This window comes from Lolium perenne, chromosome 2, assembly GCF_019359855.2.
Source record: "Lolium perenne isolate Kyuss_39 chromosome 2, Kyuss_2.0, whole genome shotgun sequence".
NCBI lineage: Eukaryota > Viridiplantae > Streptophyta > Magnoliopsida > Poales > Poaceae > Lolium > Lolium perenne.
In genome coordinates this window covers 71,120,067-71,135,658 of record NC_067245.2, presented here as the reverse complement: position 1 = coordinate 71,135,658, position 15,592 = coordinate 71,120,067, and the positions used below count along the sequence as shown (strand labels likewise).

General features: G+C 46.2%; 2 protein-coding genes and 1 long non-coding RNA gene across 3 annotated transcripts; 2 read left to right on the top strand and 1 right to left on the bottom strand.

Moving 5' to 3' along the window:
- Positions 1 to 391: 391 nt before the first annotated feature.
- On the top strand, positions 392 to 1,603 carry LOC139835509 (uncharacterized). Its single transcript, XM_071825366.1, has one exon. The coding sequence runs from the start codon at positions 392 to 394 to the stop codon at positions 1,601 to 1,603; it is 1,212 nt and encodes a 403-aa protein (XP_071681467.1).
- A 588-nt stretch (positions 1,604 to 2,191) lies between these two features.
- Positions 2,192 to 3,601, bottom strand: LOC127332903 (uncharacterized). Its single transcript, XR_007870760.2, has 2 exons — positions 3,365 to 3,601; positions 2,192 to 3,181 (listed from the first exon to the last, which is right to left on the bottom strand). It is a non-coding gene; the product is annotated as an uncharacterized lncRNA (long non-coding RNA).
- Positions 3,602 to 7,972: 4,371 nt separating this feature from the next.
- LOC127332902 (5-formyltetrahydrofolate cyclo-ligase, mitochondrial) lies at positions 7,973 to 13,555 on the top strand. The gene is made up of 7 exons (XM_051359234.1): positions 7,973 to 8,204; positions 8,744 to 8,881; positions 8,958 to 9,119; positions 9,245 to 9,286; positions 9,395 to 9,440; positions 10,181 to 10,251; positions 13,180 to 13,555. The coding sequence occupies exons 1-7, from the start codon at positions 7,988 to 7,990 to the stop codon at positions 13,320 to 13,322; spliced, it is 819 nt and encodes a 272-aa protein (XP_051215194.1). The 5' UTR covers positions 7,973 to 7,987; the 3' UTR covers positions 13,323 to 13,555.
- Positions 13,556 to 15,592: the final 2,037 nt, after the last annotated feature.

Below are 15,592 nucleotides of genomic sequence, written 5' to 3'. Positions count from 1 at the left end.
ATGGCAAACACACCCGTATTTGTACTACTAGTTTTGTAGAAAAAGAAATCTTTCCACCACGTGTCGAAGAGACGAAGCGACGACCCTAGTGGAGGTGGAGGAGCCTCCACAAGACCACAAGTCGAAACGCCGAAGTGTCCGCTGCACAGTCCACACCGCTGTCCCTCCGCCCCAAATTCCCAAATCCCCTCCATGAATGCGAAGCGACCAAGGTCCGGCGATCTCCCTCTCCTTCAGACCACCTCTTCGCCGGGGGAAGCGAGCTCCGTCGTCCACCGCTTCCCATCTCCTCCTCCTCCTCTCAGGTGCGTTCCCTCGCTCCCCACACTCTGGTCTCCCTCCGTACTCTAAACCCTAGTTGAATCCGACCTCTGCGGCTGCGCTCTGCAGGATGGATTGGTCCAATGTCGGGGACGGGCCGGCGGGTTTGATCGCCGAGCGGCTTCTCGCCGACGACGTGACGGACTACGTCCGCTTCCGCGCCGTGTGCCGTCCGTGGCGGCAGTGCACCGCGGACCCGCGCGCGCACGGCGTGCTCGACCGCCGCTTCCTCCCGCGCAGATGGATCATGCTCCCGGAAGAAGAAGTCGCAGACCCCGACCGCCGCCGCCGCCTCCTGAACGTCTCCACCGGCCAGTGCGTCCGGGCGCACCTCCCGGAGCTCCGCGGCCACGACGCGTGCGCGCCCACCATCGAGGGCCTCCTCGTCCTGCGCAACAGGGCCACCTACGCCGTCCGCCTGCTGAACCCGCTCACCCGCCAGGTGGCCGATCTCCCGCCGGCGACCACGCTCTACTCCTTGTATTGGCGCGCCGGCATGTACGACGCTTATCCCAGGTTGGACTTCGAGGTGTCAGCTGCTGGCCTTGCCGATGACGACGCCACGGTCGCGGTCCTGTTCGAGGAGGTCCAGATGCTGGCCGTCGCCAAGCCTGGCGATGAGCAGTGGACCCTGGTCAAACAAGGCGCCTCTTTCTCGCCAGCCATATCATTTGCAGGCCGTTTCTACTGCACCACGGGCACGGATATCAACGTGGTGGACACCAGAGACAACCAGCCACCGCGGCTGGTGGTGGCTGCAAAGATCAATCACCAGCTTTCGGGGAATTTGGACACAATGCATCTCCTAGACAATGACGGGGAGCTGCTGTTGTTCACCTGTACCTATGAAGCATGTACCTATGAAGCCGATCACTTCCCTGCTGATGAAACAAGGGAGTACTTCCTGGAGTATAATGTATCCCGCGTGGATTTGGAGGCCAGGAAGACGCAACCAATCCGTGACCTTGGTGGGCGTGCTCTATTCATTGGATCTACTCGTGCAATTTCTGTGTCCCCTTTGGCATTCCCTGCCATTGAGAAGAACTCTTTCTATCATGAAAGCATTGGATGGTACAAGATTGTGGATGGAACCATCATGAGCTTCCACCCAGGCAGTGACGTCACCGAGGCTTGTGCTTTTGTCAACAGAATTCCTCGATATGGACCTCATACTATCGTCCAGTATCTATCCCAGTATGTAACTACTAAGGACACCTCAGCCTCATTAGCTGAAGATGGCACCTCAGACTATGATGCTGAAGCAAACTGCGTAATATGCTGAGACCGGAGACCGTGTGACAGCTCAATCAAATGGTGTGTCTTCTGCTGTATTCAAATCTACTTACCTAGTTACCAGTTTGTAGCAGTAACCTGTGGATACTCTAAAGCTCTAGTTATTACTATCAGTAGTGGTTTTAGGTGGTTTGGTTCGCACCTGCGTGTGCTGCCGCTAGTAGGTTTGCATCTGTGTGTAGTTGCTGGATGGTTGGCACCTGCGCGTGTCCGTTTGGCTGAAAGTGTTACTTTGCTATTTACCGTTTGATCTGAACTGTAACAATGCCGGGTTTTGCACCCCAGCTTGACTTGCTGCTTTCTACTATAAAAATGCAAGGCGCTTTAGCCAATTCTCTAGAAACATGTAGCATTGTTATTGTATTTCAGTACTTTTTCGGTTTGTTGGCCTTGTCATGCTTTCTTAATGATGACTCTGTTGAGTTCATTGGGTAGCACTGTTGAGTTCATCAGGTAGTACCGTTGAGTTCATCCAGTAGCACAAAGTTAGGTCAATTCTAGTCCTCAGTGCCCAAAATAATGTAGCAACATACAGGAAAATTGCGTTTCCTTCTATTTTGGCAAAACAAACAGAAAGAAAGGAGTCCAAATAGAGATTCCATTAAGTTGGAAGATGAACAGTTTGCAAAGATTACCATATCAAATCCCTTTGGGGCTTTAGCAATTGGACATGGTAATTATTTTCCTCAACAAGTATGGAAAGATTACATATCAACTCATACCTTTAGTTCAGAGTTCAGACTCTTTCTTATTCTTCTACTAAATGGCATTCGCCTCCACTTGAAGGCTCGTGACCTGGTGCTTACTGATCATCAGTGTCCTGGGCTTCATTCATCTTGCATTCATGCTTATTTGGGCTTGATGAGGCGACCTTCCGCATATTTGGGCTTGTCATTGTTTTTTCTCTCGCCCCTTCTCCAATTTGGAGAAATTCAATTCAAAATGTCTTGAAGGTGAAAAAATTGATTGATGTATATATTTAAGAAATCTTATGGGTTCCCCATTAACAATTTTATTTGATTTTTTTTTACTTCAGTCACTTCAACACCCACTACATCGCCACCTCTTACCAGATGTCCCTCTGACCACTGCCGCTGTTGGCACCATGGGTTGTTCGCTGGCGCCGGTAGCCCACCTTGAGGCAGCCTAACCCTCCCTATTCTTATCTCCATTGGCACCTCGGATCTGACCTCTCCTTCATCGGCACTGCTGCTCTACGTTGTTGCCGCCTTCACCTCAGCAAAAAGAATTCCCTGCAATAAAAAAAAAAAGCAAGCTGAGAAACTTATGGTAGTGGGAAGTGTTTTTTTAAGGAAGACTAGCCGCAAAACAACCTAGGTTGAAGTCGGAACATATTGCAAAACTCCCGGCCGGCTGGTTACATCTAACAGACCAACAACCTTCCCTTGTTGCAATCAGAAGAGGTTGACATTGAACGTATTCTGAATTCAGAGCGTGCAAAAAAGCCAAAATGGGCGTTGCTGCTGAGCTCATTAGATTTGCTCGGCTTCCTTTTCCTGCGGTAGAAAATGACAGCACTCAAGCAACGCCGCACGTCTTTGTGTTCCTGGGAGATGAAGAGCAAGGTGAAGGGTGAACTGTATGCAGGCAACACTAACAAGGGGGAAACCGACGGCGTCTGCTTACTACAAAATCTGCCAGGTCAGAACGGCCGCATCTCCTGAACCACAGGCAAAAACACCGAGGAGAATACGAAGGAAGAAAGCCAAGAGGCAGCTGCACTAGTTACCTTGTGGTCTTCTTCTGTAAAGCGCTGCTATCAAGTATGATGAAGATGAAACTCTATTTTACAGGGTAAGTGAGGCCTATGTTCAGGCGAGATGACACCTACTCCAAACGGATGGATACATATGGCCTAGTAAAACCGATCCATCCGATCGATGTCAGTGTCATCTCTCCTGAGCACAGGACTCAAACCCACAAGAAGAGCACCCATGCTCAACAGCTCTGCTCAAGGTATTTTCGCCTGTCTATCTGAATGTGTCTGTCCCTGGTGCACGGTGCCGCTATATATAGGCCGGCCGAGGACGGAGCGCAATGCTTCTCAGAAAGAAAGAAAAAACAGCTAAGCTAGTGACGCCTGGCCAGTGACGAGACAATAATATGCCGAGTCTGACGAGCCTTGACCGGGGAAAAGGAAAACTCGTGCGTTCACTCGATCTGAATCCTGGGCCTCCTCACTTCCACACACCGGAGTTTAAAGCTGCAGGTCAGCGGCGTCGTGGTCGTGGTGGAGCAAGAGAAAGATGTACACACACAGCGGACAGACGACAACTTGACAACTTGGTGCCCTGCATCTCAGGGACAACTTTTAGATTCCTCTGTTTTGCTGCTATTTTTTGTGAAGTGCGACCACCCGGTCTCAAATTTCATCGCCTGGAACAAGGTCTTCTAGCTGTGACAACGTAGAGGTCCATGGTCAAACAGTACTGCTCCTATGTGTACGTATCTATCAGATAAAAATGATTTTGTTTTAACACCACGACCTGCAAATGATGGCATCAAAAGATGTACTCAAACATGTGTAGATGTATAGGTAATCCGAAGTTTGTGTTACCAAACCGGCCCGCAGCTCATGTTCAGTGAACCTGAGTATTGTAACGAAATTATATTGAAGAAATCACATCAATTGCTTTCCTAGATGGTATGATCTGCTACAGATCTTAGGTACATGTAGTATAGTCTTCGGATTGTTCTGATGGACACAAAAGTATGATGTGACGGTTGGAAGTTCAGGATCTTACATGCATGTATGTGATCTCCAGCCAGTATTATAGTATGTGTGTCTCTTTGATTAATTAAACCTTGCTCTGCAGTACTCAATTACTATTATTGTTAGTGGAATCAATGGCATTTCGTCATGACTAATTGAAAGACTGGAGCAACTAATTAAAGAAGCACATTTAGGCTCTAGCATAGCCAGATGTATACCCGATTACCAATTCCTATCACAAGCGATAGTGAAAGGATTGCTAGATGTATGCGTATCATTGGCCATGATAAAAATCTTCATGTAAATTGGAATGTGTGATGTCATGAAGCGAATGTCAGCATGTAACTTTGAATTGTCTTCTTCATTTGGTTTACCCCATTATCCGCATAATCGGAACCCCACATGCTGACATATGTTGGTTAAATAGGAGAGTGTTGAAGAGAAGGTAAAAAAATATGTTAAGTTAGGCAAGAAAATGTCCTTGCATCGTCCGCATATCCGTGCACCCAATGATATGGGGACTTGAGGAGTACCCTTTGTTCATGTTGCTTTCGAACGAGTAAAACGCTATCGTCCATTCCTCCTGATCATTTTTCATGCCGTAATAAAACATGCAAGGAGACTTGGTTTCCATGATGGGATAAGATAGATGATCAGCTGGTCGCTGGCTAGCTCCTTTAATTCTCTACTTCATGTATACTTTGCATCAGGTGCTGCATAAAGTTAGGAAGTACTACACCTTTGGAGTTGTTCGTTGATAGGTGTTTTGATTGCAATGCTTTTGTCAATAATTCCTCAAGTTTTCCACTTGTTTGACTAGTATTGGAATGGTAATTATTGTGGAAACGTTTTTGTTTGTACACCTCCTTTGTTTCTTACTTTTGACTGGGAGACATACTTTGAATTGTCTTGTTTTTTGCGACAGATGTAACCTCCCTCCTTAGATATCTCTGTCACTGGAAAAAAAATCTGAACATTAACATTTATCCACTACTTTTATGCACTGTTTTTTTAAACCTTCTAGATATAGAGCCATAAATTATGTCAACTTGGTGCAAACTAGCTGGTCTGAAATGGACTTGTAACCTAAACAAAAGATCAAAGGACAAGAACAGTGGCGCTTGAATATCTTAGCATGATCTGGACAAAATCCTGCCAAAGAGCATTTAATCAGGAAAGAATCAAGCACATGTGTAAGCAATCCTTGTGTGGATTCAACAGATCTGTGTCAAATCTGAACTGGAGCAGTGCAAAGGTGCACGCCTGTCATAACTAAAATTTCTACTTCTTCTGTGTATCAAAAAAATATAACACTCCAAGTGTGCCACTAGTTCAGAGTGTACACACTTGAAGAATTGAAGTAGTCTCATATGCAGATGGTGAAAGATTGCTAGATGCAAGCTTATTCATTGGCCATGACAGAAATCGTCATGTAAATGTGAATGTGTGATGTCATGAAGCGAATGTCATCATGTAACTTTGAATTGTCTTCTTCATTTGGTTTACCCCATTATCCGCATATCGGAACCCCACATGATGACATATATTGGTTAAACAGAAGAGTGTTGAAGAAAGGTTAAAACAGTGTTAGATTAGGCAAGAACATGTCCTTGCATCTGCATCCTTCCAATGATTCGAGGAGTACCTTTCGTCTACGTTGCTATCGAAAAAGTAAAACGCTATCGTCCTAATTGATAACTTTTGGAGCTGTTCGTCGATAGGTGTAATTACCATGCTTTTGTGCAGAATTCCTCAAGTTTTCCACTCGTTTGACTGGGATTGGGACGGTTATTTTTGCGGAATCTTTTTTTTTTTGTTTAGACACCTCCTTTGTTTTTTTACTTTTGACTAGGAGACAGACTATGAATTGTCTTGTTTTTCTGCGACAGATGTAACCTTGCTGCCTAGATAGAAAAAAATAATCTGAAAACTACATTTATCCAATGCTATTATGCAGTTTATTTAAACCTTCTATATATAGAGCCATAAAATATGCCATCTTGGTGCAAAATAGCTGGTCTGAAGTGGACTTGTAACCTGAGGAAAAGAACAAAGAGGTAGAACAGTGGCGCTTGCAGATCTTAGCATGATCTAAATAAAATTGTTCCAATGAGCATTTAATCAGTAAGCAATCAAGCACATGTGTAATCAAATCCTTGTGTGGATTCTACAGATCTGTATCAAATGCAAACTGGAGCAGTGCAAAAGTGCACACCTGTCATAATTGTACTTTCTTATATAGATAAGCAGTACCTCAAAGATACTATATTGGTTTGGTTGGGAGATGGGACTTGCGAATTTCTTTAAAAATGTTGCTTGAAAAAGTCCAGCATTTCGGTGTCAGAAATCTATACTTGTTCTGTGTATTACAAAATTATAACACTGAAAGTGCGTAACTAGCTTAGAGTGTGCGTGCGTTCACACAAACTTGAAGAAGAATTGAAGTATTCTGACACAAAGAGCAATTTGAACGCCGAGTCAATCTAAAACTTGACGAAAACTTGTATGCGGACTATTTACTGATATAATAGTAGGAAGTAGGAACACATCAATATGTGGGAACTGGCGTCTAGCGATTCGCCACAAAAGGGAGCATGTGGGAACTGATTGGCTTGGTACAAAACTTGCGTGGGCGGCGACGTGTAGTTCGCCTCGTAGAGGAGGCGTCCCTCCCAGTCGTGAAGGGAGCGGCAGCCGAACCCGTTAGCCGCCGCGCCGTCGCCGGGGAATCGTTCGGCCCTCTGTTGGCGACGCGTGGAGGAAGAAGATGAGGAGATGAGCTTGTGTTTTCGACGGTGGTGCGTGGAGGAATAAGATAGGGAAAGAGAGAGAGGGGGGGGGGGGGGGGGGTATATAGGCCTACGGCTCCGGCGAGTTATGGCGCGCAGAAGCCGAGGAGACGACGGCGGACCGCCGTGTGTCGACTTGCTGGCTGCGCCATTACTCGCCGGAGCGGCATGCCGAGGATGCAACCATGGACCGCGCCATGTGCAGCTGACCGAATGGGGCCACTGGCAGGGAGGGTTCTTTCGCACGTCTTCTCAGCGTTTCGCGCCCTTTTCTCAACATCCGGCGCTCGCAGACGCTCCTCGGGTAGTTGGATTCGGCCTGGGATCGCTGGATGAAAAAAACGGCTTAATCCGATGAATTTTAGGCTCCTGAAACCACGGGTAGGAGATTTAGGTCCATCCGGCTTTGAGTTGCCAGTGATCTCCACAAGATTCCTGTTGGCAACAGCTAGCCAAAGCTGGTCCATTTGATCTTAGGTACTGTACTAATAATATCTGTTCCAAATTATAAGACAGTTTGAAAGGTAAAACTAGTCTTCCATGTGCAGTCGTGCAGTGCAGACCAAATAGTCTCATGAGAGTTGACTCTGACTTTGACTATTCTCAAATTTTTTGAGGGGTACTAATCTCATCTGCCAATGTTACCGGTGCGCCTGGGCCTGGCATCGGATAATAGAGTGGCCCAAATATTCCACACTAGTGTGGGTGAGGCTGGGCCGGCCCGCTCCGCCCCCGCGGCCGTGGCCGTGGCCCTGGACATGGCCGTGGCTGCACCAGACATGACCTGGACACGGCGGCAGGAGCAGGAGCAGGAGGAGGATGATAAAAAATGCGGTGTCCTCCTTTGCTGATGGTGCGCCTCCTCCACCTGCCCCGGCCTCCCGCTCCCACCTACCGCCCCCTCCTCCCCCCACCCCCGCGGCTGCGACTGGCCGCGTCGACCTCCTCCCCCCTCGCCGCCATGTCCACGGCGGCGCAGCAGGCGCTCGCGGACCAGAAGCGCGCGGTGCGGTCCGACGTGCGCAGGGCGCTCAAGGCCCTCTCCCCCGACCAGCGGGCCAGCGAAGGTGATCCCTCCACGCCTCACATAAACTACACTGGCCACCAGCTGCTCGTCGATTTGCCAGTTAGAAGAACTTTGCTGATGGAGTAAGCGTCTAGTGTTAGCGTCAGATAGAAAGTAGTGCTGAAATTTTGTTAGCCTGAACAGCAACATGTAACTTCGTGATAGATCATCCCTAACATTTTGAATTCTTGAGACTGCGTAACACTAGAGCTCCTTCCTACGATATACCAATGATCTGATTCAGTCATTCGGATGCAGAAATTTTAAGCAAGTGAAATGTTCTGGTGGCATTGCAGTGCTTAGCAGCGTGACTCAGTCCAAGAGAAACAAAGCGTAGCGTACTTACCTTTCGGCTTCTCTTACCGCAACAAAGGATATATATACACGCGCTGCTACCGAATAATACGTTGTATTCGGTCTCTGAAGACCTGAAGCGAAATGAGGACGAGTGTAGTATGCTTGCGTTGTTGGAGCAGAGCTGGCTTTATGCATGCTAATTTTCAAAGTACTATGAGCTGACAATATATTACTTTTTTCCAGACCTGGCTATCCAGAGCAATATTATGAACTCTTCTTGGTTCAAAGCGAGCAAAAGGCTGTGCGCCTACATAAGCTGCGCGCAATTACGAGAAGTTGACACAACAAAAATACTTGCGGAGGTTCTATCCCCGAATTCTGGTGCGTTGCTGAGTGTCCTATATACGTACCAGCTCTCTGTTATTTCCATGCCTCTAACAGTTTGGTCATTTTCAAGAACACGATGGACAGGCAAAGGATATCTATGTTCCTCGGGTGGAAGATAAAAACCGCAATATGAGGATGTTCAAAATCACGACCATGGATGATCTAGTTAAAAATTCAATGAACATTCTGGAACCGTCGCCACTGGATGCCAGTGGGAATGCTCGTGAAGAAGGTATGCAGTTTATTTCCATGTTACCATGATTTTTTTCTCTATATTAGTAGTATGTTTTAAGCGGTTTCATCAGTAAAGTGAATTGATTTATGTGCTACCACTGAGCCTCTTCTTATCCTTAACAGTGTTGTCAGCATCATCCCCTGTTGATCTTCTTCTATTACCTGGTAAGCTCTTTATTTGTTGCTACATTCATTTCTGTCTTTTTTCTTTGGTGAGGTCGCTCAGGCTGTGACATTAGACATTCAGGGTGGTAATATCTGGTATTCATGCAGGACAAGCTTTTGACAGAACTGGCCGAAGACTAGGACGTGGTGGAGGGTAGGACTATACACTATTCTATCATGAAATTTGCAACAACAATGCCTTGTATTGAAGTTGTCAATGTGCATACATCTAGCACAGAGAAAAGGTTTGCCAAGGTGCAGTGGCATATTTATCCAAATGGCCAACTATGAAATTGTTCCACTTCTAACTTTCAGTGCCAGCTAAAAACTGATTCATGTAGTCTTCGATGAACCAAATAATATCATGATTTACTAGAATGCCAGTTAATGTATTTTGCTTCTCATGCATATATATTCTAGAATGCAGTTCAGTGATGTTGAAATTTCAACGCCAGTTACCACTAGAAAATTATATGTATCTTTTAGATACAGAAACTCCTGGCTAGGGTGATCCACACACATAAATCTCTTTGTCTAGCTAACAAATAAATTGCTTGTCGTAGTACCTGCACACCATCTAAATCTAAAAGCGTGTGGTTCCGGTCCCTGTGGTATGTGGATTAAGAATCATGGGGCATCAACATGAATCCTGTTGAATCTCGAGTTAATGAGATTGGATACTTGACCTTACTTTCTCACTTTTAGCTAAGAGTAGAACTCACTTGGAATATATCTTTTCTTTCTTTGTATATTTTTAGCTCTGTATAACTCCGCTATGCGTACCTTTGCTTACTTGTTGGGGTGCTTTACTTATCATTTATACCAAGTTGTTTTTTTATTAAATATTTTTATCTTGTCTAAATTATATTTTTGCATGTTTGACCAATTTAAAAGGTACTATGACACATTCTTGATGAGATACCAAGAACTTGCTAAAGAGAAAGGGTGGAGTCAGCCTCTTCTAGGTAATGACATGCATATTTTCAGAAACTTAGCTTCATATATACTTTATTTAGCCTTCCTTTGTTTTATTACTTCTTCATACAGGACATTGCAGGAAGTTGTGGCATTTTAGTCTATTATATTTGGGTAAAATATACTTTTGGTTGCACTAGAGTTTTGTCTTGGCCATTTATTCCCTCTACGTCAGAGCAAAATCAAAGTAAACTGTTTCGAGTAGACTGTTGGAGTAGTAGGATCAAAGTGGGTATTTTCGAAAGATGAGGGATCATAACTTACTGTCTTACAATGCTGTATTAGTTTCTGAAAGATCACATTATTTAGAATTTAATACATTGCCAAAACATATTTAAGAATTAGAGCCCAATACCTTTTTTCGAGAATACACCCTAGAGTAGAAGAAAAGAGCCACACGACCCATACAATGCCGTAAACGGCAGGTTTATGCTGTCAACATGGAGTGACAGCTCCCCATAGAGTTCTACGCCTACTCTCCCTCGTGCCACCAGATTGGCACTGGCTCCGGAAAGCTAAAATCACCCAACCTAAACAGTTCAGCTAGGTGCCACCGCTTGTACTCCTCCCTGATCCTTGTCTTGATCGCGTCCACGGCCGGGCTGGCTCGATCAAATACCATGTCGTCCTTATGCCTCCAAAGACACCAGAAGACGAGTATGATGGCAGCCCATAGTCTCTCTGCGAGGCCCTGGGGCAAGTCCTCGAGATCTACCACTCAAGCAAATCTGTATCTCCCGCGGTAACTCAGTCTGGTTTATCCCAGCGCCATAGTACGCACGCCCAAACCGCCCCCGTCACCATGCACCCAAGAAGGAGGTGCTGCAAAGTCTCCGGCTCCTGATCGCAAAGAGGGCAGGCCGCCGGGTGCTGGAGCCCGTGCTGCTGCAGCCTGTCAGCCATCTAACACCTGTTCCTCGTGACCAACCACGCAAAGAACATACAGCTGTAGTGTGAATTAGACCTCAATACCATCTATGGTGGCAGTCTGGCAGTAAGCTACTTGAGATTCCATTGGCGACCTCTTACCATCTACAAATTCTTTCTCCGCTATGTTTTAGTAGGGGCATTTGTTTTTGCTTTTCATGGTCCAATTGGTACGATGTAGTTGCAAATCATCTTGTTGATGCTCATTTGTGTAGGACTGACAAGCAAATATCTCAGCTTGAATTATTATGCTTCTTAGATCAAGACTACAGAAATGTTGAATTGAGTAGTCATGTTTTTGGGCTGGAAGGGCAATGTGTCTGTCATGTGGGAACTTCAAAATGCCCATAGGAACAGGGTTGAGAAGGAAAATCTTGAGGCATTGAGGGAGCACAAATCAATGAGATACAACCGTATCTGCAATGTTTTAGTAATCTCTATGGGAGTTAACCAATGGTGTGGCATCTAATGAAATGTAGGAAACTAGAGTGTGCATTCATTTGGCATTAGTTTTGTATCTTGTGTTCTTATTAAGAATTAATTTATCATGAATTCATGATGCAACCGCAGTCTCTTTTCGATGCATTTCAGTTTTTATTTATAAAAGTATCTAAAATTCTTGAATCCGGCCAGTAACCAAATTCAATCATCATACACATTTTCTATCATTTCTGGTCTCGAACTTATGTATGCAAATGATAGCCTTGTTCCCTTGAGAATAAGAAAAGAAAATGAGAGCCTTGTTTGACATGTACATGGGAAGGATGTAGGTACAGACAGTTAGATACCAGAGGGTCCTTTCTTAGGGAAGATGCATGTACTTATTTGCTTGCTCAGTGGAGTCTTTGTAAACAGCGTTGGTGGTGTCAAAGAGAAAGGATTTATCCCTTTAATTTCCCCCTTCTGTGAAGGTAGATATGTTTGATCCACCTATGCGTGTAACGGTAGCTGTGTGAACAACTGCATACCATAGTTTAAACAATCAGACCGGTGGAAGAACCGGCCGACCTGGTGAGAGAACCGTCTGACTGGCTGGTTCATTAGCTCACGGGTCAGACATCAGTTCAATGCGGATGAAATACCATCATTTTTATTGATATTTAGGCTAGATTGGAGAAAAAATAACCTCAAATTGCGTAGGAACTCATAATATATGTGGTAATTCATGGATAAATCACAAAACCAACGCATCCCAGCTGGTAATGGGCCTCCTGCCAGAGTGCTTGCAGCCAGGTTGAGATCGTGGGCTCGATCTCTGCCTACGATATGTTGTCGAAGTAGTATTTCCCGGTTTACACTAAAAAATGGTCTTCTAATCATAAAGAAGCAGATAAGGCGCCGATTTGGCAATCGGTCCGGTCCGCTCTGCTCTTAACTATGCTGTTTACCATCTTTCTGGATTCGCTACATTGGTGTAATAGTCTATGAGGTCCATGTCCGCACTCTTGCTTATATAAGATTTCAAGGGTGATCTAGTCAGCACGAGTTTTATTAGATTGTTTATTCCTGCTGTGGTATGTGGCACTCTGCCAACAATGCACTTTCTTCAGGATCGTATACACTTATACGGCTAAACCTGCTACAGCCGTCAAGCCAAGAATGCAATGGATCCCAACTCGCATTGATTTGTGGTTGCTGTTTATTGTTTTTCTGGTTCAGTGCTTTTGCACTGTTCTTGGTTGGAGCCACCTATGATAGTTGTGTAGCCTTTTGCCATTTTGGCGCTCTTCTAAAATACAAATGACACATTTTGATGCGTGCTTGAATGAGTGGGGGTTCTCCTATCTCTGTGAGTCAACGAGCCAACAACTGGCATATAGTTACATGCAGATCTAACTGGCCAAAATAATTTCGTTGCATGTTTCGGTAAAATATGCATCACAATGATAACACGTTTTTCACTCTACATTGCATAGTTATATTTAATCATGAGGTCAATCTATCATCCTCTTTAGTAAATGATTCACTCTAACGGTTTGCTCATTTTGAAGTTGCACTTTCATACTCGGTCCAAATTCTGGAGGAAGGCATCATCCCAGTCAACTCAACTGATGTTCCTATTGATGCTCTGGTCACATCCTCTGGCATTATTCCAATCAGTCCGGCAGCATTGGAGAGGGTGCAACGAAGCTGATTGGTTTCCACTATGCCCTGAGTTGCTGACAGCAGAAACCCGTTCCTGAGTTCTGCTTAACAAAGCTGGGAATTGTGTATTTTGCTTGTGGCTTTCTGTTTTAGCGTTTCAATTTTCAATTGAGCGAAGTTGGCTATACTGTAGCATCTGTATTTGAAACATGAGCTGATTTTAGCTGACATTGTAATGGTGCCCATGATTAAACAATTTATGAACTCCATGGTATTCTGAAATTGTGTCGTTGTTTTAGGTGTTACATTGTGCATCCCTGGTTATATCACATTATTTATTTTACATTTTCAGGTCCCATTGCTCTAAACAATTATCTACTATGTTAGACTGGGTCCTGATGCAGCTTACATTTTTTTTTTTTTTTTTTTTTTTGAAACCGAGGCAAAAGCTTTGCCTCATTATTAATTAAGAAGAAGGTGCCCAGTTTTTAGGAGAAAACCGGGCAAAAACCTACAACCACAGGGTTAGGCCCACACAAGCAACACTTACACACACCCGCAACCAAGACTAACAAGAGACCCGAACAACAAAGTCCCACCCACTCAAGCGAACACAAGAGACCACAAAGTGACCCGAACAAACACTCACTACCCAACACTCCATCACCGCGCCAACAAAGACTGGCCGTGACATTGGGGGCCCCATCAAACAACTGTGGATCCAGGATATGCACTAGCCAACGTGGCAAGGAAGTCAGAAACCTCTCTGGCGACGATGGCACCGGGCACCGTAGACAACGACCCTGACATAGCATCCCCATCACCGAAAGGGGCTACAAGCATGTCGACTGCAGCGTCAATAACATCACTCTTCTCAGAGTCAAGAGCCTGACTCGACGGAGAGGCCACAACTGAGATCTCGTGCAAATCACTCCTCACTTCCTTGGCGCAAGGAGGCATAACCGCATCACCACACAACTTCTGGAGCTCAGGCATGACCTGCATGACTGGGGCCGTGACCGCCGAGCATGCCCCAACACGAGGAGAGAAACAACCATAGAGGCCCGCTCCGCTAGCGCCCACCTTACCAACATCAGGCAAAACCAAAGGATCGGCAGGCGTCCGGGAGAGCCTACCCAACGCAGCTTCTGCACGCTCCAGAAAGCCTCCAAGCGCAAGCACCCAACCGTGCAAGGAGTCAACAACCTCGAGAAGAGGACGGACAGCCTCATGCAACAACGCAGCTTGCTTCTCCAAGGCGGATTGCAAATCCGCCGAGGTCGAAGAGCCAACAGGAGCAGAAACAACTGATGCCCAAGACCGACGATAAGGAGGCACATTGGACGGGAGCGGGATCTCAACCTGGGCACGGAGAGGAGCATGTTCTTGGCGGGGCGACAACACGGTAGGTCCTGCCAACGAGCTGATAGGACGCCAAGCGTTACGGCGATCACGAGCCCGATGACCATTCTCAAGGCATCTAGAGCACCTGAAGGGATCACAAGAACAAGCGACACGGTGACCAAGAACCAGGCATCTGCAACATCTTCCCTTGAGCCAAGCAGGGACAGGACGACGAGCAACTGGCGGGGCTGGCAGAGTCGAGCGGCGTGGGCCACGCCTCGGCATCACCTCCTGCCAGCCATCACGCTCACGCTCCTCGACAATAGGAGCAGCATCGATGAAGGTCTTGGTGGCCGGCATCGTCTCGAGAGCAAGCTCATCCTCGACATCCACGGCATCGGCTGCATCGAAGGCCTCGGCAAACCCACAGGAAACAAGGCCATTGGGGGCAGCCAAGAGCATCGGCGAGGCCACCACCACCACATTGCCTCCGACGACATCAGGTGCAGCGCAGGTCATGGGGGCAGCCGACGGTGGTGTCCGGGGGGCCAACTCCTCTTCATCTTCATCCTCATCGTCGTTATCAGCGGAAGCCCACGAAGTAGGCTCCGGAGCAGCAGCGGTCGCTTGCAGAGTCGAAGCAAGCGGCGGGATCTGGGGAGCCAGCTCTTCTACGCCTTGGTCTTCAACTTCAACCTCGCCCATAGCGGCAGCTTACATTTTCACAACCAAGCAGTTTCCAGGTTTTCATGGAGTATCGTTCATGACTTTGCTCTGAATTTGGTGCCGAACCAAATTTGCTGAAGTTTTAGTGATTGTTCTGCTCACTAGGATTTAGGGTTTTAGGTGCACCTGAGAAAACTTTTCAGGAGACTTTTATGCCGTCCAATTTTGACGAAAGCAAAAGCAAGGTCTGTGTTTGAATTGGATTGTCGACAAAAATATCGAGAGTACACTAAAGGCTTGTACCATAAC

Bases quoted from the DNA above. Each gene is read 5' to 3' on its own strand.
- LOC139835509 (XM_071825366.1), top strand. From the start codon at position 392: ATGGATTGGTCCAATGTCGGGGACGGGCCGGCGGGTTTGATCGCCGAG.
- LOC127332902 (XM_051359234.1), top strand. From the start codon at position 7,988: ATGGTGCGCCTCCTCCACCTGCCCCGGCCTCCCGCTCCCACCTACCGC. The intron at 9,120-9,244 runs GTATGCAGTTTA...TATCCTTAACAG, and splicing joins TGGGAATGCTCGTGAAGAAG to TGTTGTCAGCATCATCCCCT. The intron at 9,287-9,394 runs GTAAGCTCTTTA...GTATTCATGCAG, and splicing joins TGATCTTCTTCTATTACCTG to GACAAGCTTTTGACAGAACT.